General features: G+C 37.7%; 1 protein-coding gene across 5 annotated transcripts in view; it reads left to right on the forward strand.

Annotated features, from left to right (window-relative positions):
* Positions 1-23823, forward strand: part of ntm (neurotrimin) — a 447933-nt gene that overhangs the window by 398683 nt on the left and 25427 nt on the right. For all 5 annotated transcript variants that reach the window (XM_067607284.1, XM_067607287.1, XM_067607285.1 and 2 more), the window contains 2 exons: positions 247-479; positions 16559-16684. In XM_067607284.1, the coding sequence (XP_067463385.1) occupies positions 247-479; positions 16559-16684 (359 nt within the window). The remainder of the gene's footprint in view (positions 1-246; positions 480-16558; positions 16685-23823) is intronic.

A 23823-nucleotide genomic window follows, 5' to 3' on the forward strand; every position in this document is an offset into this window, starting at 1 on the left:
TTCAATGAATAATGAAGTGTCCTTATGTAAAGGAGAGGAGGGTTTGTTGTGTATGACAAACATGGCATTTTAATTATTTCCTTTGCTTGATTGCATACATTTCCCTCAAGTAAGAATACCAGATATAAGTTTTGCAGATTTGTCAACCTGACAAGTTCTATGTGTTGTTTATGTAATCTGAAAATAACTACCCGACCACTTTGGTAAAAGCCCTATGTTCAACACTATTTTTTTATTCCTTCACAGGTGTGCACAGGGGGACGTTGTCACACACACAGCATGGCTAAACCGGTCAAGTATACTGTATGCCGGAGAAGACAAATGGTCGGTGGATCGCAGAGTGAGTTTGGTGACCCTTAATCAAGAGGAGTTTACCATCAAGATTGAAAACGTGGACATGACAGATGAGGGGCAGTATGTGTGTGCAGTCCAGACAAGCAGTCGACCGAGAACCACCGTGGTGCACATCCTCGTCCAAGGTAAAAACGATCTCTAGATAATAATGAAAAACTAGTAAAACTACTGCTACATACCAATATACTACTAAATAATAATAGCAATTAAAAGAAGCTTGAGTACATTTCTGAGTCACTTTCTATAAAAGTGCTATTTCTTTGGTAGGTGTTTCATCTAAAATTGTAAAAGACTACATATTGCCTATATATGCTCCTTTTTATATAATTTTGATTTGTTTATTTATATTTGTTCTGGTCTACACACATGATAGATGGCTGTGTTATTCCTTAGCATAGCACATGAGGGCATAAGTGAACAGAACAAACCAGGGAGAAAAAAAACAGACGTGTGCTCTCTTTCTTGAATCTCATTTCCTCATTCATTGCTCCACTGGAGCAATTAGGGGCTAAGTGCCTTGCTCAAGGAGAGGGAGGAGAGAGTGTTCCTCATTCACTACGTTAGATGAGGTTAATGGGGAATACCAGATGTTAAGATCCTTTGCCTAAAATGATGGTGGGGACTTGTGATAGTGTCCTCATAGAGATGCCGTGAACAGTGAGGTGCACTGTGCTGTATACACATACTGTAGCATAATGGGGCAGTTTAATGCTACCAATTTGATATGCAAACGATCCGTGTAGCATAAAGTGCTGCGCATAAGATGCCACTCTCAAGTTCATAACAGAGGAAGAACCGGATCATATTGGCCAGCTCTGGATTTCTTATGCTCTCACATTTGATTATTAGTCTTTAGCTTCCATTTAATTCTAACTCATTCAGAATATATTTTGAAGAATTTTCTTGAAATAAATGAAGTGCTATTTGTACTTGTGTAGTTAGTAGTAAAACTAATTACTTTTATTTTAATAAAAGCTGCCAGCATTGTGTCATGTGGTGATTGTTTTTATTCCCATGACAACCATGAACATAGACAGCACCTCTAATTGTAAACACATTTAAATTAGACAACAGAGAAGGATTTACATGTTAATTGTAGCTTTTTTCATACACCTGCACAGGTCTGTATCTTTTGAAAAAAACTGATAAGTAGATCAAGCTCTTCTATTCTACTGTATATCATCTTAAAAAAATCTAACGACCATCTCTCTAAAGTAAAACAAATGTCACACATGAAAATGAAATGACAAACTTGTATTGTCAATAAATTATCAATAAAATATCTGCACACATGAATCAGAGACAGGTGCATCGGAGGAAAGCACAACTTAATAAAAATTCTAAAATCTTGCAATCTCCACTACACTCATCAGGTATGGGCAAGCATTACAACAGTTCCATACATACGGTATATACAGTCATAGGTGCTGGGTAAAATATACAATCAGAGGACCACAAAAATTTGACTGATTTTTCTTGGTTTTTAAACAATTTTTTATTTTATTTTTTTTATTCTCATATCTATTTTGAATGTAATGCTCTCATTCTTTTGATGTGTGTTTTTTGGGTAAAAAAAAAATTAACAGCAGTGGTCCCAGTTGGAAGTGTGTGTGTGTGTTTGCTCAGTGTGTTTCATTCAACAGTGTATCTAATTAAGGTCTTGGATAATTTAGCCAATATCTGTTATATATATATATATATATATATATGGAAGTCTTGTTATGCTTGGCCATATACCTGATGAATGTTGAGCAGACCAAAACCTAAATAAATGCAATAGCAGTGTGCAGGAGATTTTATTTAACTTTTTAAGAACTTTATTTGAATTCAAAGACACCACCATCAACACACACTAGATAGGATTCTTCAAACTGGGCTTCCATCACAGGATCTTTGGAAAAGGGTTTCAATGAAGCAGTAGCTCACATAAGCACTTGTAAAAACTCCCCAAAATAGGGTTTTTAGTGCACTATTACAGCTGAACAGTGTACAATAAACGATCATTTTTTTCATCATCATTTTTCCCAGACTTAGCTAGATAGCTACATTTCATCAGCGATATGTGGTGTGTGCAGGTGACTTTATCTTCTATCAGTGAGGTGTACCATTTATCTAGACATTGGCAGGATGTCTTTTCCTGCATGATGGCTGTGTGATGCCTAATTATGATGTTTGGTTTTGGTCAGATTAGATTAGTGATAATTAAATACTGGACTGCGATGTGGTACTGAACTTTGCAGAAATGTATGGTGAAAACAGGCCTAAATTTCTCACTAAGTGGTGAGAATTAGTTTTCTATTTTTACTAATTAGTAGTTTGTTGTAACCTTCTCTCTTGACTCTGTCCACGGTTCACACGCTCATCATCGCAGGTGTATGACCTCAGGTGACCAGTTTGCTTCTGACATTGAATGAATTTATTTTTAATCAAAGGTGAACTCATTTTTACATGTCTTGAGGCATGTCTACATGTCAATTTCATGTATAGCAGTGTACTTCCAAACAACATAATCCAAATAAATAAGTTAATCACACGTTCTGTTCAGTTTCTGTGCTTTAAACAGAAAAGAGAATACCACTAAACAAATTTATCAAGAGTCAAAGAGTAATGACATATTATCTACATCTTAATTTCAGTGCAGTTTACTCTGTTTTTCTGTTTATTTATTCATTTACTCATTTAATTCATGCAAATTCTGTGCATATGCAGTGTAGTAAGCAGGTCAGGTCACAGGAGCAGGAGTGAACAGATGCACATGTCCTCAGGATTCGAGTGTCTTGCTAAAGAGCACTTTAACTGGTGTGGACACAGCGGTCATACAGTTCAAAATGAAAGTATCCTGGAGCGTCTCTTTAACCACCAGCTCACCCCTCATCTACATTAGAGAGGGTGACTTACGTTATGTTAAAGCTAAAGACAGCCTGAAAACTATTACTCAGATCCCCAATGTCTCGAAAGATTATATCTTCTTTTTATTATCTTAAAATATATCTCTCAGGCCCTCAGGGGTTTCATACGACTCCCCCCTGAAAGCACACATTTTTTAGAAAGCTTAAGTTGGAAACTGAAGAAACTGTTATCTTCATCACTATTGCCATAGTAACATATAACAAAGCCTTGAGATGCTCTGCTGATTATGATTGGAAGACTACTGTATAAATGATGGAATTTGAAGTGCATGTATTCAATCATTGTTTATGTGACATTAATCATCCAGCTGGCATTCTATCCAATAAAATAACACCTTCCTTCCAACTATGAGGGAATAAATTCAAGTTTTCTGCTGCAATATTCTTTAGAGGGTTATTTATATGAGCACCTGAGAAGTTGAGAATTCATTTGGTGATGTAACTGACACTGTGGTGTCATTACCAGATTGTCATCACAAACATATAATTTCCACATGGTAATTTATTCAGAATTCACAAGAACAAACCTGTCACAGTCATTTGGACCTTTTTATAATATATATGCAGCATGGTTTAATTGTCTTGAAACTGAGACTCTAACTAGATTACTGTATTTATGTATGCATAGTCGGTGAAACCCACAAGGCTATCAGTGCTCTATGCAAAGAGATTGTTTTGCTGTTCCAAAGTATAAATTAACAAGCACTGGCATGTATCTAATGACATGATCAGTAAAAGCGGCTTCATAAGCAAAGTGATGTCAGGTTTTGTGAAGGAGATAAGCACTTGTTTGTGTTTTTTTAAAAGAGCTCATTATATATAGAACTGAGCTCTCCTCCCTCTCCTTTAGGAGAATTGATCAGAGAGTCTTGATGGTTCTCCAGCATGAGCAGTCAGTCTCTGGAACCATGCCCGATCACAATAACTCATCTGATGTCAAATGTCCATGTTTGATTCACATGACTTCATAGATTATTTATAAGACTTAAGATCCCAGTAGAGAGTAACCCACAATAGTGCAGAGAAACTTGACTGGAGTGTTTAAAGCCTGATTACATCATTCCCCCAAAATGTTGTTCAAGACAATAAACATGCATCAGTTTAACCCACAAAAGTCCCTTTATCCTGCATAATAATGGACTTCATTTATTAGTGTTTTCTTTTTTTCTCTCTCTTAAATATATTCGGAAACAGAATAAGAGAAAAACAAGAAAACTGACTTGCAAACCTTTGTTCTCAAATTGAATGCACATTCAAGGCAATCAGTCATTAGCATTAGCAGGGAAAAACACAATAAGTAAGTAAACAAATAAGTCAAGTTCATTTATAGAGCAGACATCATGAAAAGATTCATTGTAGAGGAAAAAAGACATAAACAGAGACACAATATAAAAGTAGTTAATAAAACAAAGATAGATCTAAAGTTTAGGAACCATGACAGCAAAGTCACAGTCTCATTTAGTTTTGAGGCTGAAGCGAGGAACAACCAATAAGTCCTGATCAGAAGAACTCAGAGACCTGCTGGTGATGTAAGGCTGCAGTAGATCTCCCATACAGGCAGGTGCCTGACCCTGCAGAGCTCTAAAATTAACCTCAAGAATCTTAAATTATGTTCTGAATTCGATGCAGAACCAGTGTAATGACTTACATGAGACCTTTTTAAAGAGCTGGTGAAAAGCTTTGCAGCAGCATTCTGGACTGCTTGTAAACTATGCAGGGATGTCTTGCACAGTCCCTATCAAGCTTTTTTTTTCACAATCCCAATCCAAGTCCTTTAATATTGAGTATCTCCACTGAGTGTATTTGCCTAAATAACACAGCAGCCCAGTGCACAGTCTATACAGCGACCTGAAAATGAGATAAGATAGAACTTGATTCATCCTGAAATAAATGTTTGTGCCAAAGATGCTCAGTACACAAAGTAAACATAATTATATACATAACACGTGTTATTTGGAAATTTTTTTATTTTTATTTTTTGCTACAGAAGGCTTATCATGCTTATTTTCTGGAGCACTTGTGACTAAATGACTTACTCAATGACACCTTCAGGGTTGACTCTTTCGCACTCCGCCCTTAGATTTTAAAAAACGGTTACCAAAACTGGTGATGACATGCTCACTTCTCAGACTGTGAAGTATCAGGATGCACTGAAGAAGACGACAGGTTGCTTTATTCTATCTGCACGTGTAAACATCCTCCCACTATATACCACACAATGAATTAACTTCAACTTTGTTTAGGAACCCAAACATGAGTAGTCTTAACTCACTGTTGCCTTGGTGTCAGCAGAAGCAGGAAAATAGCAGGTTCACTGAGGCTGCAAAGAAATACTTGAGCAGTAAAGGTCAGGCACAATACGATGTGAGGGGTATATGTTGCTGGTGCTACTCTCTGCCAAACAACACAGGGAATGAAAGAATGTCCCACCTGACTGAAGCCTATCTTTCAGTCTTAGAGAGCTTGTAGAGCTTGTAGCAGATGGTGTAGAAAGAAAGCCTTCTAGGATAATCTATTACAAGTTTTATTTTTCCCCCCTTTGTTACAACCCACACAGGAAGCTTGTTCATCAAAACTCTTTACTTTTTTATTTTTTACTGTATTCCTACAAAGAATATGAGCATTCATAAATTAGTTTTTGCCACACTTGAGGCCCAAAGATGTCAGTCTGTTTGTTCATCCAACACATTGGACTACAGCAAGATATCAACTATCAACTACTGGACACATATATTCACACTATGAAGATAAACTCTACTGCCATGTATAACTCAAAATGCATACATGATAATGTGATAATGATAATGTCTTTATTTTATCTGAGCACATTCATGTTCCAGAGGCTTAATGACCTGGTAGCATGTCACAACAAGCTCAACATTTTTAACCCCAAAACTGATCCAGCTAGAAGAATAGAAAAATTGTAGAATATGTGATGTTCCATCTAAGCCCTTCATATTGTGACAGATAATTAATCCTTATCTTTTTGTTCTCATCTTCACTGAATAACACTGAGGTTTTTTATAAGCACATTAGTTACAACAACTCTTACCAGGATTTTATGTCTCTATGCGATGTTTTGCAATTCAGAAAATGCTTTCATGAAAGCTGCTTCCACTGATGAAAACTATGTGATGTGGTTAAAAACTCAGAAAAAACTGGGATAGTAGGTGGACCTTTAGATGAGATTATTCTTATTTTCCCCATAAAAATAAACACATTCTTCTTTTTTCATTCAGATTCAGATATTTGGTTATATTAGTTCATCCTCACACAGTATATTCAGTTCATTCATTCAAGTGTATTCTTTATTGTGTTTGGTGGTCATTGTTTTTGCCTCAGAGACAGGATAACACTGAGGTCATTTTCATTTTCAGGCTCTGTTACCGTTGTTGCAGATCATCTTTTCAGATTGCGCTGACTTTGCTGAGCACTTGTACTCTTTGCCTGCAGGTTTACTATCTTTAAAAGCCAATATGTTGTAGCTGTATCCCCAATTCTCTCACATTGTCTTACATAATGTATATCCATGCAACCCACCAAATGCCTATCAAACTAAATATCTAGAGATTACTGGAAATGTATTTTCAGTGGAGCACATGTACGTATGTGAATGAGAACAAGTAGATGGTAAATCACCAAAGAAAAGTCAAAACTAATAACATGCCTTTTATAACATCAGTGTTTAGGTTTATATGATTTGTTCATTGTTAAATTAGCTTATACTACTTAAAAACTAAATCCAGTTTTGTATGTGTTTCCTTAAAGAAGGGCTAGCTTGTTTTCTGACCTAATGAATGTTTGCATGTAATGGAATTATGTGTGCTAATGAAACGCATTCTAGAAAAATAATTACGGTATTTTACAATCACCCATCTCCACATTTGTAGCACACTAGTCAGGGATCATAGCTGTAATTCTAAGTTAAGCAAAAGAATTAATATTGTTTACTTTTGCTGAAATTCCAATATTATTTCAGTGCTGAATGTAAAACTCTCTCAACAGCTTCATTAAAATCAATAGTGACATGATTGAGGGACGCTGTGCAATTTTGTCTGCAGAGCCAGCCTTTGTTGAAAGTGACAGAACACAATAAATTGTGTCCAGTTAGAAATTCTGCTTTGGGTGTACAGTGAAATAATGAGAGAGGTGTTTGTCCAGTGCAGTGATGAATCCTCATTTCATCCAGGCTACTCATTAATCCTGCTGCCTAAAAATCACAGCAAAGTGTCCATGCTGTGCTGTTTGGATGATCCCTGATCCATGTGGACAGTGTCCGCTTCAATCCCTACTCTTAATATGTTATGCTCAGTCCATCCCTGTAGGGAAATTCTCTTTTAGCTCACCCCATCTATGAGTGGTCAGAGGTCAGGGTCAGCAACAGAGCAGCAGCCCTGCAGCTGATAGGGATTTATAGTACACTTCAGCGATGTGCTTGGTGTGACATCGATTTGAACTCTGGGAGATGAGTTCCCTAACGGCTACACTAGTGATAAAACTCTGACGCCCCTCGTTCACCTCCTTTCATGGATGTCGATGGGTAGCTGTCATGTAAAACACGGTAGCTGTTTCTCTGTTTATCTTACATGATGGTGAAAATGTGTCCTTGTGTTTATTCTATGAATATTTAAGATTAAACACTCAAGAGAAATATGTATAGTCTGCAACGAGTTGACCTTTGCTAAGCTAAGGGAATTGAGCTAATGAACTGTAATGTAATGCTCCAGCTCTTGCCAGTAGAAATGCTGTCATGTGACAAGCACAGTAATTACTAACTAGTGCTAATAAATAAAATACTCATCGTACAGCAAAATCAAAATTCAGTGATCATTTCACCTTGAAGCAAAATAGAAAAAAATGTCCTCCAAATGAAATGACAAAATATGATGTTCCATGAACTCAAGAATGACAGACACAAGTGTTTTCTGATCTGACCTTGCTATCAGCAGGATGACATCGTTTCTCCGTGCCTTCCAAAACTGTTACTGTTGGATAATAAATATTTTTTATGATGTGACAACGCTACAAAAACTACTTAGTCAGGTTTAGGGAGAGATAAAGGCTCAGGTTAGAATGACCTCCCTGGTGATGGCTTTAAAAAAAAAGAAACAATGTTGACTTGTGATTTGGGAACAGTGACTGAGAAGTAATCTCTCATGTTTAAGGCTGATGTTTTGCGGACCCACGCACCACCCCGATCTCCTTCCTACACGGACTTTGTTGCTCTGTAGTAACATCAACTGATTTCTGCCTTTGCTCCTGTCATAATTACTTAAGCTGCTTCAGTATATGTTGTTTTCAAGCACTTTCAATAACGACTTTTGTTTTTCTCAGGACAGTCGAAACTTAAAATCCAAAGAAGTAGACAGATATCCACATTATGCACAGATTATAAAGAAAACTTACCAGAAGCTCAACTATAGCATGACCATTAGTGCACAAATTTGAATGCACTCAGAGGCCAAAACACCTTGCCTGGTACAATATGATCATACCACTGAAACATAAAACCAGAAGCAGAACAAAGGCAAAGCAGAACAAAGGGGCATTTCTTGTGTTATGTTTATTTTTATGAGTGGTATTTTTTGTTAAATGCTACAAAATGAAAATCACTTCTATCCAAGAGTTTACAGATTAAAAAGAAGTTTATTACACAAGTTCTATATACATCACTGCCTGACAAAATGCCGAACATTGTTTAGTTTTCATTGCATTATTGCATTGCAGATTATCATATATTTCTTTTGACAAAATTCTGCAGGATTGAACAGCCCACATGGTGGATGATATATTTTATTACAATGGCCTGCTAGTTGACTTGGGTCAGTCTTTGAAGCACTGCAATATTCTTGCAAAGATGATGTGAGGTTACACCTCTATTAAAAAGACATTTTACATGCTTTATATGAAATTGAGGCCACAGAATACCAATGTGATGCTTAATACACACATACATATTCAGACAAACAGTTCTATTAGCACTTTTTATATTATTGGCAAAGTAAAAAAAAATAACACACAATGCCCAACTGGGAATTTGTTGGCTTTAAACATACCTTGTTGCAAACTGGTTTTCATTGAGTTGCAAAGGAGCACGCATAACCATTGTTGCATTTATAATTCTTCACTTCTTCTGGTTTTTCAGTAGACACATTTTACTTAAAACCATCACACTCTCACTTCCACTTTTTCAACAGTGCCTGTGTCAGAATTAGCAAGATCGACACAGAAATGTTCAGGAACTCTATAACCTGACAGCTATTGAATTCATCTGAAAAACCTTTTGTTTTTATTCCACAAACAGAGCTCCAGCCTTGGCCTCTTGCACCACAGCTAAATTGAAGCAACACTTAAATGCTTGCTGTATGCTTTTGTTATTCAAGAAGCGTAAACTGGGATTAAGCTGACATCCAATAAATTATTCATAGAGATTTTGTCTTACAAACAAGTCTGATGTGACTAAAACATGTGAAAGCACCGGTGACACTCTGTTCATACACCTTTAGTTGATGATCCTCAAATGTTAAAATAGAGATGTGTCTTTGTTACTTTGAAATGGAAATGGCTGCTTGGGACAGATCTGTCAGGAAAAAAAGACACACAAAAACAACATGTATTCATAAAAAAAACCCCAGTAAGTGTGAGGCATCCAGAAGAAATTATTACTGTCATACGCAGCCATCAAGCAAGTCTTCAGATGTCCTGAGACATGTTTATATGTCTTGAGACATTCAGAGACATCTTCAGATGTTTTTATGATAGTAGTGTCTGAATATGAGTGTTACAGAATGTACAAAGGCAGCTGTCATCTGAATGTTCCAAGTAGTAGTCTTCAGACAAGTAGCCTTCAGGCATTTAATAGCTACAGCAGACTTACTGCATGTGTACATGTTAAATATGTTAATTTGATCAGCAATTCATCAAGTAATTAATAGAATACACAAATAATTTGAGACATAATTATGTGAAAGTGTAAAATAACACTCACATGTTTGTACATGAAATAAGGAATACTAATCAAACATATTTGTGCATGTGCTCATGTAAAAGACTTTGTAACTCTCAGATATTGAGGGACAAAATTCACAGTCTTGGCTTTAGTCATATGAATTCAACAAATCATGTGCATATTATCCAACGTTAGTTATAAAATTCACTCTAGTGTTTCTCCAGACACAGTGTCCTTGCTGAGCTGCAGTAAAAGGATAGCAGCTTCAGCTCAACTTTCAAATGTATTTTTGTCCAAAATGAGGACAGTAGATTTTGTCCCTGTTGTTTTCACTGGAGTCACTCCAAGATTGAATCTCTCCAATAACTTGTCCAATAACTCTTTAAATATATACATACAGTACGGACATGTGTGTGTTGTATTAAGATAGGAAAAAGCACAACCTGTCCTTTTAAATAGGATTTATTTTCCTCCTTTTCACAGCTACGGACTAATTTATTTTAACCTCCAAATGCAGCATTTAAAATTTTGTGCGATCTTGGCTCATCTGTGTTACACTATACTTTAATGTCCTTGGAATGCATGGAGGTGAATTTTTCTCTGAGCAATGTAGTCACAACTGACATTAATCACAAGTAGTGCGGTGTCCATTCAAAACGTGCCTGTTTGGAACGGGCCAATTGCTCGGCCTCTGGCCGCTGCTTCAACACATAGAAAAATTAATACTGTTGATGTGAACATGAAAGAAACTAACATTCTATTATACACAGATGTTTTAAATAATAAGTACTGCAATAGTAAATAAATGTTCTTTTCTCATTTCAAGTAAAATAAGGACTGCATTTAAAAATAAAATACATAACAGAGAGCCTCTGATAAAATGTGCATCTTAAAATAAAGTGGATTGATCCTATTGGGCTCTTAGATTATTGATTTTCTCTGCCCTCGGTTCAGATTTGAGTGGGTATGTTTGCTCAAAAGATTTGTGCTTTCTCTCATAGTGGTGCTTCACAATCTCTATGGTCTCGGAACATATGAGACACATTGGTTTTGAAGTGCCTGTGGGAGGAAGGAACATGTAAGAGTCTATGTATTCTTGATTAAAAGCTCTGTTCTTGCTGTCTACTTTTTGCATTTTAGAGCACATGTGAATCGCTTATTTCTCCAACTGACAGTCTCTCATCTCGTCTCTCCCATATGTACTTATTGGAATGCACGGATTTGATTGGCTGAGTAGCATCACGTGAGATGTTTTATAACGCGATTGGTCTGTGACTTTCCTGGGCTTCTGAACCAGTACCGTAAAGGCTAGAAAAGCTGCACCAGTTAAAATAGAAACATCCTGTAAAAATGTAATAATTCTCAATAATTTCTCGGTTATAATGAGTACAATGAACTCGTACTCAACCCTGTACTTGCATGGGTCTTCAGCAATACACCTGCCAAGTGTGAAGTAGATTGGATGGACAGTTCTCAAGATAAGGACAGACAGACAGAGAGTCTTTACTTTATAGTTAGAGAGAGGACATCATGTCTCATTTCAGAATAACCAGGATTAATCAGGAACTGGGGAAAGGTGTATTAGACAAAAACATAATTAATATATTGAAGAGAAAGTAAAGGATGACATTCCTTTATTTACATAATGAAGTTAAAATATAGTCATTTTATGCTTACTGTGTTGAAGAGAGTAAGCTGCAGTGTTGAGTCACCAGCGAGGTTTAGGTAGTTGCACAACCCGGGGCAGGCTATGGGCTGTGGGTAAGTCTGTCTGGGTGCAGCTGTGTTTGCCCACTGGTGATGGGATTCAGCCTTGATCCAAGCTGCGCCGTGAAAGAGCCTTTCTGTCGGCTTAACTCTCAGTTTGGCCGTACTGCTGTCAGCAAGCAGCCGGGTATCTGGTTCAAGTGTCGCTGTCTTCTTCGGAGCGATGTGCTAGTTTGAGTTGAGGATTCAGGCTTTCGCTGGTTTATTGTAATCTTAGTTTAATGCCAAATAAAGTTTAATCTGACTACACAATGTTTATCTAGGCTCGGGTAAGGCTTCACATGGGTTGGCGTAACTTCAAAAACGAAATACTAAATGTGGAAACACAAGACTTAATGTTACAAATAAAACAAAATAAACTGACTTGTTTCAATAAAAGATTTAAATATGCGCAAACTTGGTTGAAAAGAAAGAAAAGAGACATCTTAATAGAAGAATTGTCTTAGCTCATGAGTAATTGGAGACCAGCCCATAGAAAGATTCCTCTGAAGTTTGCTTTTATCAGTTTGGACAAGACAGGCAGAGGGAAATAAATTTTGGGAAAATTTGGCTGATACTTTTGGCTTTAGAGTGGCAAATTACTTCTCTATGCTTCTCATGATGTTTGGACATTCAACCTTCATTGATTCAACCTTCTCAAACCATCTACACATCTAGTAGTGAAATAAACGTTTAAAGCAACAAATATGTGACTAGGTTAAATTTTCAGAAACATAATTTCAAATATAAATTCAACATAACTTCATAATGTATAAAAACATTCAACCTGAAATTCTTCAAACATTATCTTTTACATTCCTATTACTTCAGTAACTTCAGTCTTTCAATATGACATCTGATCTAATTTAACTATTAAAATACAATTGTCTATAAGGTTATTAGAGTAAAAGTTAAACACTTAGGTAATTTAGTTATTGGCCACAAATGGTCTCTCAGGAGGTCTGTTCAACATCATTTTGTCACAGTGTTTAACTTTGGACATACTGTCAGACTCCCACTTGGGTAAAGAGGTCAGCTCAGGCTAGCATGCTAATCCTACAGTCTACCTGTAATAACAACGTAGGTATGACTTTTTTATTAGGCCATCACACAGGTGGTGTGCCAAATGAATGAGACCGTTATGCTACCAACCAGTGTGGTAGAGGGCGAGGGACTGAAAGAGCTAGTTCGGTACCTCAAGCCCCAGTACATTATGCCATTGAGGGCTACTGTGACTGTGACATATTGTGAGGAGGATGAGCTAAAAGTCAAGTTAACCAGGGCAGACAAGCTAGCTCTGACCACTGACTGCTGGACAGCTCTCACAAACGAAAGCTACATCACAACTTTTCTTAAAAGTTCACCGGTTAGTTACTGGTCAATGGGTGCCGGTCTATCAAAGGCAAAATGAACTGAAACTGACATCCCAAGCATGAACATATGCATTTCATTGTGGTACCAAAATATTCATCAATGAATAAAGAGTCAAATCAATTAGAGGTAATGACAATATGTAACTAGTTTAGCATTATAATTATTATTCTTAGTTACAGCTACAATCTTGTGGAATCAACTGTTCTACACTGTAAGCTACCTCTACAGATGTACTATGGGCTTCTATCCATGTTATTGTTCCTGACAAGATGTAGGTGCCATCTCTGTGGGGTTTTTTTCCATTTAAAACAACTATGTCTTTGATATTTGATTATCAGAGCATTTCTGTGGTACTTTTGAGTGATCTATAAAGATGGCAAGGATAATAAAGGCTGTGATCCACACATGCATGTTTACACTCTGCATTTTAACCATTTGTCTTCACCTTGGAAAAGCACTCCCAATGGGCTTGGTAATATCTCTTCTGTCTGGATCGATCCTTTAAGATTGCTGTGCAGCACTAAGCACTGTTGGAGATTCTTTGAAAAATAGTTTGACGCCACCTACAGTACTTGAAATAACTCTGATTATCTTGCTTACTTTGCTTACTTTTATTTATGTGAAATGCTTTAGATTGGTTCAATTTTTGCTGGATTAGTGCTGCATGTGGACATTATGAAGCTGGAAAGCAAACTCTCAGTTTATTTACAGAATATTTCAAGGAAATCGGCTGCTGTATGAATGCATCTGTTAACCACCTGCTGTATAGTTCTTTAAAGTACCAGGCCTACTGTGCTGTGGATAGTTCAGATTGTTGCCTGAGAGGATCTTTGTCCAATAGTTCATTTAGAAGACAGCTTGATTAAGTAGTCTGCCTTGAGAAAAAGACTGGTAGCCATAAAATTGTCTGGTTGCTAAGAAATCAATACATATTTGCAGCCCCGGTTTATACAGCAGAAAGTGCAAGTACAATACAACTCAACTTGCTTTAAGAATTTATTTTGAATCAATGGATTGCAGTAATCCTCAGGAGTTCTGAACAAGTGAAACTGCACTGGAAACATCTGAAATTATATCACCCTATTCAGAGATTCTTTGTTTGAAGGAAAACAAGTTTTTAAGACTTACAGATTTACGTTCCAGTTATCAGAACTTTATGAGATGTGCTGTGCTGTGTTCGCAGGTTCTGAACATCTTCCACGGGTGTCAGAGTGGCTCTGGATTTACTTATCAGAGCCTCATTTTGGCTGTGTACCAGAGTGATATTAAATTTAGGAACCTTCAGGCAGAGCTAGAAGTGTTGTCAATCATGCTTGTTTAAGCTAAAAAGAAGTAACACCCATAAACAAAAGCTTTCCTTAAGAATCGATATAGCTACAGCCACTATTCTGCTGTAAAATCACACTTTTTAAAAACTGCTGAGGCAAAATGAGAAACAGCAGCTCTCACCAGTTTTTAGAAGGCGATGGTAAAAGTCTCTTACAATCCCAAATGAGCTTCTAACTCTCAGCTCTTGGCTCCCCCTCGCCTTTTTCACAGCTTCTAGTTCACCTCACTCACCTGTATCTTTACCTGAATGTGAGTAGATTGATACCACTCTCATACTGTATGTGTCCATTATGTGTGAGTCTCTGGACTCGCCACTTGTTGCTTGGCAACCTCACAGCAATAACAAGACTCCAGGAAGTCACTCCTCTCTCAGCAAAAAAAAAAAAAAAAAAAGTCTGACTCATAACCCTCCTGTTCTTACACTTCGGTTTTTGCACATACACAGATCCAGGCTAGCTTCTTTCGCCGGTTTCCAGTCTTTATGCTAAGCTAAGCTAACCGCCTCTTGGCTGTAGCTTCATATTTACCAGACAGATATGAGAGTGGATTATCTCTCAACCCTCAGCAAGAAAAGAAATATGCATATTTCCACAAAATGTCAAACTACTCCTTTGACAGATAGACAGGCATGGATAGCTCATGGTCATCACATCATGTTTCCTAATCTTCATTGTTCTGGAGACAAGATGGAAAATGTCATGTCTCTTCTGGTTCTTATATGACAAGTTTGAGGTTACCATGTAGTCAAAAAACACCACATTATTAGCTACCAGATTTACTTTGTAGGCTACCAAGTGACAAACTGTTCACATTTTAACATGTCATCTAAGTGAGTTTGAGTTTTTGGATTTAATACACGTATACCAGTTAAGATAATAATTGTGCAATCTGTTTACTACCTAGCAAAGTGACTGTAGGTGAAGTCATGGCTCAAACTTCATTTTCACTGGAGTAAGGCAGGGAAGTAAATATCTCACTCTCTCTGCATGTTGGATTCAAAGCTCAGTGATAAAAAGCTTTACTTGTCCATGGGGAATTAAACATTTCTTACACAAAGCAGGCTGAATTAAACATGACAGTGATTCCATTTTCATATAAACATAATTTCCCTTTAATGATTGTTCTGCAAAAGAGGATCTAAAGGAAATGTGTTTTGTTGTAGGGTGTAATTCATATCTTTATGTTCAAAAACAACCGCCGTGGTGAAGTGCTTGCATTATTCATCAGAAACTGTTCTGCATGTGTCAGTGGGAAAAGGAGTAGGGGCTGTGTCATAAATGAATGCAACTGACATTTTCTCCTGGTACCTAACTTTAACTGCACTACCAAGATGTGAATCACTCCACCTCTACACACACACAGGCATAAGGCTTTTAACCTGTGCAGAATATAAGCAAAAATTGAGCTTGTGCTGCAAAACAGTTCCCAGAGGAGCTAGAGTAGAAGTTTTAAAAAATGAACTAACATCCCCAAATGCTACCAGTGGCAATTAAATAAAACTATGGTTCACCATCCAGCGCGGACTGTTCAGCAAGAGAGCTGCTGCTGTCTTGCAAAAATGGGCAGGAAACATAATTATCTCTTTTTCTCAACTCATGAAAATGTCACAAGACAAAACAATGAAACACCATTTTTGGGAAAGTATTTAAACTTAATATACTATATATGACCTTTTCTAAATCACAAGCAGCATTCTAGTCATAGCTATGCATATTTTATAGGTTTTTTTATGGACTTTCTTAAAGTAGGGAGACTTGGAAGTGACAGGTTTAAAAAAAAAAGAAAATGCATAATACAACTGTTTTCACAAGCTGAGTACTGCTTCTCATGACAAGTAAACCCTTTAAATCAGTCACACCCTTGATTGAAATTACACATTTTTCATTTTCCTTCACAGTACCACCAAAAATCATCAACTTGTCAAGAGATATTGTGGTAAACGAAGGCTCCAATGTCACCCTGATGTGCCAAGCCAACGGTAAACCAGAGCCTTCCATCAGCTGGAAACTCATCTCCCCTTCAGGTAAATTGTTTGTCTGTAAATAAAAACATGAGCTACAGACCAGTTTTCTGCTATATTGATATTTTCCTCTTAAATCTATCACTTGTCTTCCTGTGCCTCCTACTGCATTTTTCTCACTGTACCTCCCTGTGCCTTTCTCTCTTCCCCTCACTCCTCTGTGTTTATCACACCATCTTTGACTTTGTTTGACCCCTGGTGGATTTCTCGCTTCACTTATTACCCATCATTACCTGCTTCTAGATCATCATTACAATGTAATTGTTCGCAGGAAAATAAACTGGCCTTGTTGTAATTGGACTAATTAATTAGGATAATTGGATGGATGTAAATGTTGTGGAGGCACTTTGAATGACAGGATTAATGCAGAGAACATTAACACAGTGTGAAGCTTTATGCATATACGAGCGTGCCACATCAAGTATGTCCAAAATCGTGTTAGTTTTATTGTACACGTTCAATGGCATTTATTCCGCTTTTCTCAGTCAAGACTGAAGGAAACCAAATGCTAGTTGCTATTTTTGTACACAAATGTGTCCATGCAAGATGCTTGCATTCATAATGAATTACATTTAAAAGCCAGAGCTTTTGTGCTTTCATCTGCGCTGTCCTTTGTATTGAAGCAGGGATCTGGGAATTGAAATGTTAATATGACACAAGTGTGACTGACCTGTGTAAGGAGATAAGCAGGGAGAGGGGACACTCATTGGCTCCTATTTGTAAAATACGACATGCTTGTGCATACATTATCATGCAGACTGTGTTAAAGAGACAAGCGAGGATGGGTGTTGTTGGACTTCTTTGTTAGAGGTGCAAGCAGCGAAGCTCGCTGCTGGAGCCCTATTGTTTTTGTTCTCATTATTCTTCTTTCTTTCTTCTTCTTTTTCTTCTTCTTCTTCTTTTTCTCCACTTAAAGTGTTTGTGCAGCAAAAACAGAAAGACTAGAAGTCACCAAAATTGGCAGGTGGATTTGCAAATTCCACTCATTACTCAGGCACATAAAATGATACTCATTGACCTCAAGGTGGCGCTGTAACAATCAAGTTTACATTTTCGCAATTATCTCGAAAATGGCTTGTCTTAGAGTGAAAATTTGTTCATAATTTTAATCTCTCAATTCATCTGCATCTTTGCTCCAATGGTCTTCTGCTCTAAAATATCAAATTTTACAATTTTTTTTCAATTTTCTTAGAAACCTGTTTTCAAGAACTCGTTAGAAACTGTTGGGCCAATTGTCCTAGAACATTGTCAGTTTTATCTACGATCAAGGAAATTTCAATATGTGAATCCGATTTGAAATTATACATTTTTAGACCTTACTTCAAGGCAGTACTTTACTGTACGCAGAACTAAGTTAATGTTTAGTGTCAACAGCTGTCAGAGATAAATGTGCTCTCCTGATGGTCTAGCTGTCTAAACATGAGCCTTATAACTGTAAGGGCACTGGTTCAAATCCTTTTTGCAATTTTTCACAATCTGTTTGGACCCCAATTATTGCCGCTTGTGGCTATATTTTTCTTTGTTTTTGGTTTTAAGGAGAGAAGGCAGATCCCTGCTACCAGTCAGGCTCTTTGGGTCAAAGTGTCAAAAGTATGGGGACTTTGATATCAGCAACCAGTATGACATTGTTTATGTGGCTGTTGTAGAGATTGGAGTATCTTCTTGTTGTCTCGTATTGTCATTCTGTGGTTTTGGTCCCGCGAGCTTCTCAGTCATCTGTGCAGCATTTATCAGTAACAGAGCCTCGCAGCTTCTGTATGAACAACAGAAGAGTGAGTCAGACCTCCCATCCTGCTGTAACTTGCTTTCGGCTGGATTCACTGCTTGATCCACAAGATGAGCATTAATATTTATGCTGCCCATGTTGTTGTACATCATAAATTCTCTGTGTTAAACAAGTTAATGACATTGCCCACTCTGGTTTGAGTGACACAGTGTCTAGCATCCAATAAAACTTTATGTTTAATGAGTGAGTGTTGGGGCATATTGTTCAGGTCTGGCTCAGGCCTCTAGACTGCTGCTGTATGCTTAGCATACTAAGCCAAGAATGCAATACACATCCTGTGGTATGGTACCTTTCAACAGCAGGAAAACTTGCTGGACTGAGGTGCAAAGTTCTAACAGAGAGGGTTCTTGCAGTATACAAACAAACAGCAGCTTAATACTCCTGACTCCTGACACAAGCTGGAGTCTTAACCACAAAATAAGTTGTTGCCCTCAGAAGTAATGCAATATAAACACCACAACTGTTAAAATGTAGAAGAGGAAAAAAAAAAAATCTATTTCTAGTTTTGGTCCAGGGTATGAACTACAGGGGAGCCAGGGGGAGTTGGCTCCTCTAGTAAGATGTGAACTCCCCTGAAAACATAATTTTTGAAATCATGGGGGGTTTCTAAAACATTGACAATATGCTATTTTTGTCATTCATTTCTATTTTTCTGTATCTTCATCATCATGGATCATGCGTAAAATTAGGCTATTATTGATGTATGATTCATGCATGAGGGTGATTCATCAGTAATTCCCTTTAATAAAGATACTGGCAACTTAACCCTCTTTCACTCAAAGATGAGTAAAAAACAAATTTTCTTAGCTCCACTCAGTCAGCACATTACTCCACATTTCTTCAAATCACCATTACTCATTTCTCTCTTTTGTAGTCAGCATACAGATATGTCAAAAAGAAAACAAGGAAGTTTACTTGCAAATTTCCCCCAAACCCTCCCACTCATCCGCCAATAAAAAAAAGTAAGTTTCCCTCAAAGCCATGGCATAGTTCACACCCTGTTTTGGTCCACTGGTACGTATAAATAAGTCGAGCCTGTCAGTTTCAAAGCATCTTCAGTGAATGCAATACATGTATCTAATCTTCATTTGTAAGAAATTTGTTTCAATATACAGTATAATAAATATTTGGCTACAAATGTACTTTACTGCAACCCCAGCATTATTCCCACTTCTTTTCCATCATATTCTATCACATATCAATGACATATATCAGCTGTCATCCATACACCTGTGGTTAAACCTTTGTTAGAGCGTTTAACTTTCACTCTTTGGTTTTCTCACTTTTGCTTAATTCTCAAAGGACTGATGGCAGAAAACAGCACTTAGGACTCTTTAAAAAGCTTCCAGATATAGTGGAAATGTAAACTTTGTCCAAAGGTGCACTGCTTGACTGGCCCTCAAGAAAGCATATCTGAAGAAATTTCATAGAATGGGCCATAGTTGGAGATGGTCTTGAGATTGTCAGTTTGCATTGTAGCAGATTTACTCCTCTTTTAAGCTTGGCCCTGGATGGAGAAGCTAATGTTTGTGAAGTCCAGTTTTAAACAGGGGTGAGATGAGATTACAGCAGGGATTGGATCTTTTCAACATACTGTACCTATAGTTAATGATTGCAGTTGTTTATTTTTTTTTTGTTTTTGCAACTGACTGATGAATAAATGCAGGTTGCATTAATTGATTTAGTACAGACTTTAATCTGAATATGTTTGCATTCAATGAAAATGAGTGAAACAATGCGGTCAGGAGTTGGAATGTTCTGGTCCAATTCAAGTTCATATTTCTGAAGATCTTAAAAAGAGGCTTTTTTGTGCTTTGTTATCTGAGCCAGGGATAGACCGCTAACCACTGCATCTCCCTTGAGACTGTGGATCCTCTGACCTGCGCTTACAGCACAAAAAGATGCTGAAGACAAATGTTCATTGTCCCATCACTTCATGAGAACAATGCAACCTTATAGGCATTGTTTTATGGGTTATCCATAAAAATACATCCATTAGTTGAAGGTCCATCCTCAAAAGGAAAGATTCATTGTTCAAGTCCAAGAAGACAGTCCAAGATGAGTTCAATGAGAGTTTAGAGGAAATGAGGCCATTGGCATCAGCAGATCACAGATTCAAATCTGCAAAGTCTGCCATCCATGGTCCAAACTGAATTACACTAAATGGATCATGATAGTTGTTGCCATGAGCAAAAGTTGACTTTTCCACTGCATCAAATGCATCTGTTTTCTTCTGGCCAACTGTACTGGATTTGAGAAAATCTGTTGGAACAATAAGCCACAGAGTCGAGGCAATCATGCCTTCACTCTCATTTCTTAAGGAGCAAGATCTTTAAGAGATAACCCCACTGCCTTTACTGTCCTCCAGCAGAGCAGCAATCACAACTCACACTGGGAATGTGGCAACTTAATGGTGGTGTTGGCCATGGCATCTGGGCCTATGGTGACTTATGGTAGACGTCACTATTGTTAGTCAATATATGTGAGCATGGTAGACAGTCGTATCACTTCCAGGTGTTGACAGTTCTTGTGAAAGGATACAATAACCTCATAAACTACTGCTGTACTTTGGCAGAAAGGTTCATATATTATTGATTTTTACTGTGCGATACTGATTTGGCATCTCATTATCGCGTTCTGTTGTATCCTCACACAGCAGCTGTAAGAATTAACAGGGAGGTAAGGGAGTGATATCCGCTGACTCGTTGAAAGGCGGTGATGCATTGCGTCTCTGGAGGATTTTGGCTTGGTGCTTTATGTGGGTAAACATAACATTAGTTTATTCATTAGCAACCATCAACTCCCACTGGAGCTATGATTGTTGTTGTGAATTCCAGAGTTTTGTTCTTGTTTTTCCGGAGACAAAGGCTCAAAAGTTTTATGAGTCACTGTCAAACACATAGCATGTGCTGGCACTGTGAATTAGTCTGACCAAGGACTTTTAGGTCATTCAGTTCTGGTCCTTGGCCTGATTATGGTGTGAAGCATTGGATGGAGCTCACTAAGCCCGCAGTTTACGGCCCTCTGCAGAAAGGGATGGGGGCTGGTCAATCTGTGGAAGTATAGGTAAGTATAAGTGTCAGTGCAGCGCTCTTCTTTTGGTGCATATTCCCTAAACATTTATCTACCTCATGTTGCACTGGCTATACAGTCATTGATAAGCTGGTGCCAGACACTATGCACTGTGGATACTCCTGCAAGGCCATGAAGGTGTCAGTATGCTCCAACCCAAGTGCTTGTCAGATGGTCTAACAGCATCTCTCCTTACATCTTCACAACATCAGAACTAGCAGGCTGCATCTGACAATTTCTGTAACTTTCTGAAACTGGCAATGCAACACACTTGCCCACTTCACATAGCAACTGGCCAGCTGCACAGAGGTGCAAAAAGAAACCATGATTTGAATTTCTCTCTATTTGTATTTCCATTTCTGTCACTTACTGAATGTATAGACAAGTGGCACGCTATGAATGCCTTCCAGGAAAAACAGTTGGTAGATATGCACCTATGGTTATAGCGTTTGGACCCTCTCTATGATGCCTAGATTTTCACTCCACCTTCGAATGTGGCCATTTGGCTCCAGCAACACTTTTAGGATAAAGAGCAACTTTATTATTAGACCAACACTTTTTGGCTCATGGTCTTCCTAATTGTCACTATAAACATATTACAATGTGGCCATGAACACCTTTGCCTTTGGACATAGTCGGACAACATGCATACCTCTGCCTTAATTTTCCTGCCACATCATAGTTGTGGTCATTGTTTGAAAGTTGATTATCATTACCTTATACATCCATGGGCAGTAAGGCAGAGATCACATCACTCTCCATGCCTCAAAACATTCATGTGATGAGTGTGGCAAAGGAACAGTGAGAGAAAATTGTGAGTGGTTCATATTTACCAAGAAAAAAAAAACGATGATCTATTTGATGGCACCACAGTCTAGTGAAACTGACACATAAATGGCAGCATGAAGTTTAAGTGGTCCTGTTTTTCCATTTCAGTGCTCAGATGTTCTAGCTGAGAGTATAAGGAAGTACATATAATGCCTAATTAGGAAAAAAAACCTGCTCATTTGCCTTTTCTCTTGAACAGCCCAATCAATAGCCTATGAAATGAACTGAGGATGTTTATCCTATTTCAATATGATCATGGACCGGATTGGACAATTGCACCTGAAAGAGGTTTTACAGGAGAATGAGCAGTCTCCTCACCCTTTTGTAATTTTTAGTCCTAATTAGACAAATAGTAAATTAGTGACTTGTAAAGGTCTGACAGAATTGACTGCTGGGCCAGAGGGGGTGACCCGAGTGTTTCCGAGGCATGAGACTGAACCACTTAGCTATCTGGGAACCATCGCTGTGAAATCTCATTAACTGGATCCAACAGCTGGGTTTGTAAGCTGCCTTTACTTCCTGGCTCTGATGTGAACAACAGAGCTGTTTTCTCCTCAGACCTCCTAAAGGTGCAATCTATTATAATTGTCTGTAAATACATACTCAGCTGGGAGGAGTTTGAGAAAGCTGAGTCATCCAGTCAGTCAGTTATTACTGTGCACAACACTTGGCTGAAAACTAGACTTTCGATATATCTTTATATATTTGCTGTATGTAACATTAATATATTTACATAACTTTCATATCTTCATTGTGTTGAGCATTTTGTTTGAGTTGAAGACATCTGTATTTCAAAAAAAACAAAACAAAACTTTTTTATACTACTTTTATGAAAATGTCATTTAATAGTGTCTTGATGGAGAATTTATTTTTCTCCTCTTTCATTTTTTTTTCCTGGTGGAATATTTATGTTGGTGCCCAATGTAATAATTGCCTCTTGTAGTAGGAGTGACATTCTAAAAGAGACAAAAAATGTACTGACTACAGACGATATTTCTGTTTTATGTAGGAGAGGTGTCAATATGGCATAGACCCTCTCTTGTTTATAACGCTTGATAAATGTGGACTACAAGCTGCAATTATAGAGGGTAGAGGGTGCCTTGGTGACTTATCACCCTAGGGTGCAAGCATTTGTTACATCGACGGTTCAAATCAGGTTTCTTTGCATCTCTCCGGCATCTTTCATGTTTTTCAATGGTGTGTTTTCCAATAAAGCAAAGACCTTAAAACTAATCTTTTATAGAGACAGTTCAGATCACAAATTCTGATCTCTGCTGTGCATCTGTGCCCTGCAAGATAGCTGCGGAAGTGTGTGTGTGTATGTGTATGTGTGTGTGTATGTGTGCCGCATGTGGCTACACTTCCTCTAAGTCTGAATTTTTAGAGCAACACCAAACTGATTGAGAATCTTTATATAAAACAAGCCATTTCTCTGACAGCCTGGCAGCCTCATTCA

The sequence above is a fragment of the Thunnus thynnus genome, chromosome 13, assembly GCF_963924715.1.
Source record: "Thunnus thynnus chromosome 13, fThuThy2.1, whole genome shotgun sequence".
Classification (NCBI taxonomy): Eukaryota; Metazoa; Chordata; class Actinopteri; order Scombriformes; family Scombridae; genus Thunnus; species Thunnus thynnus.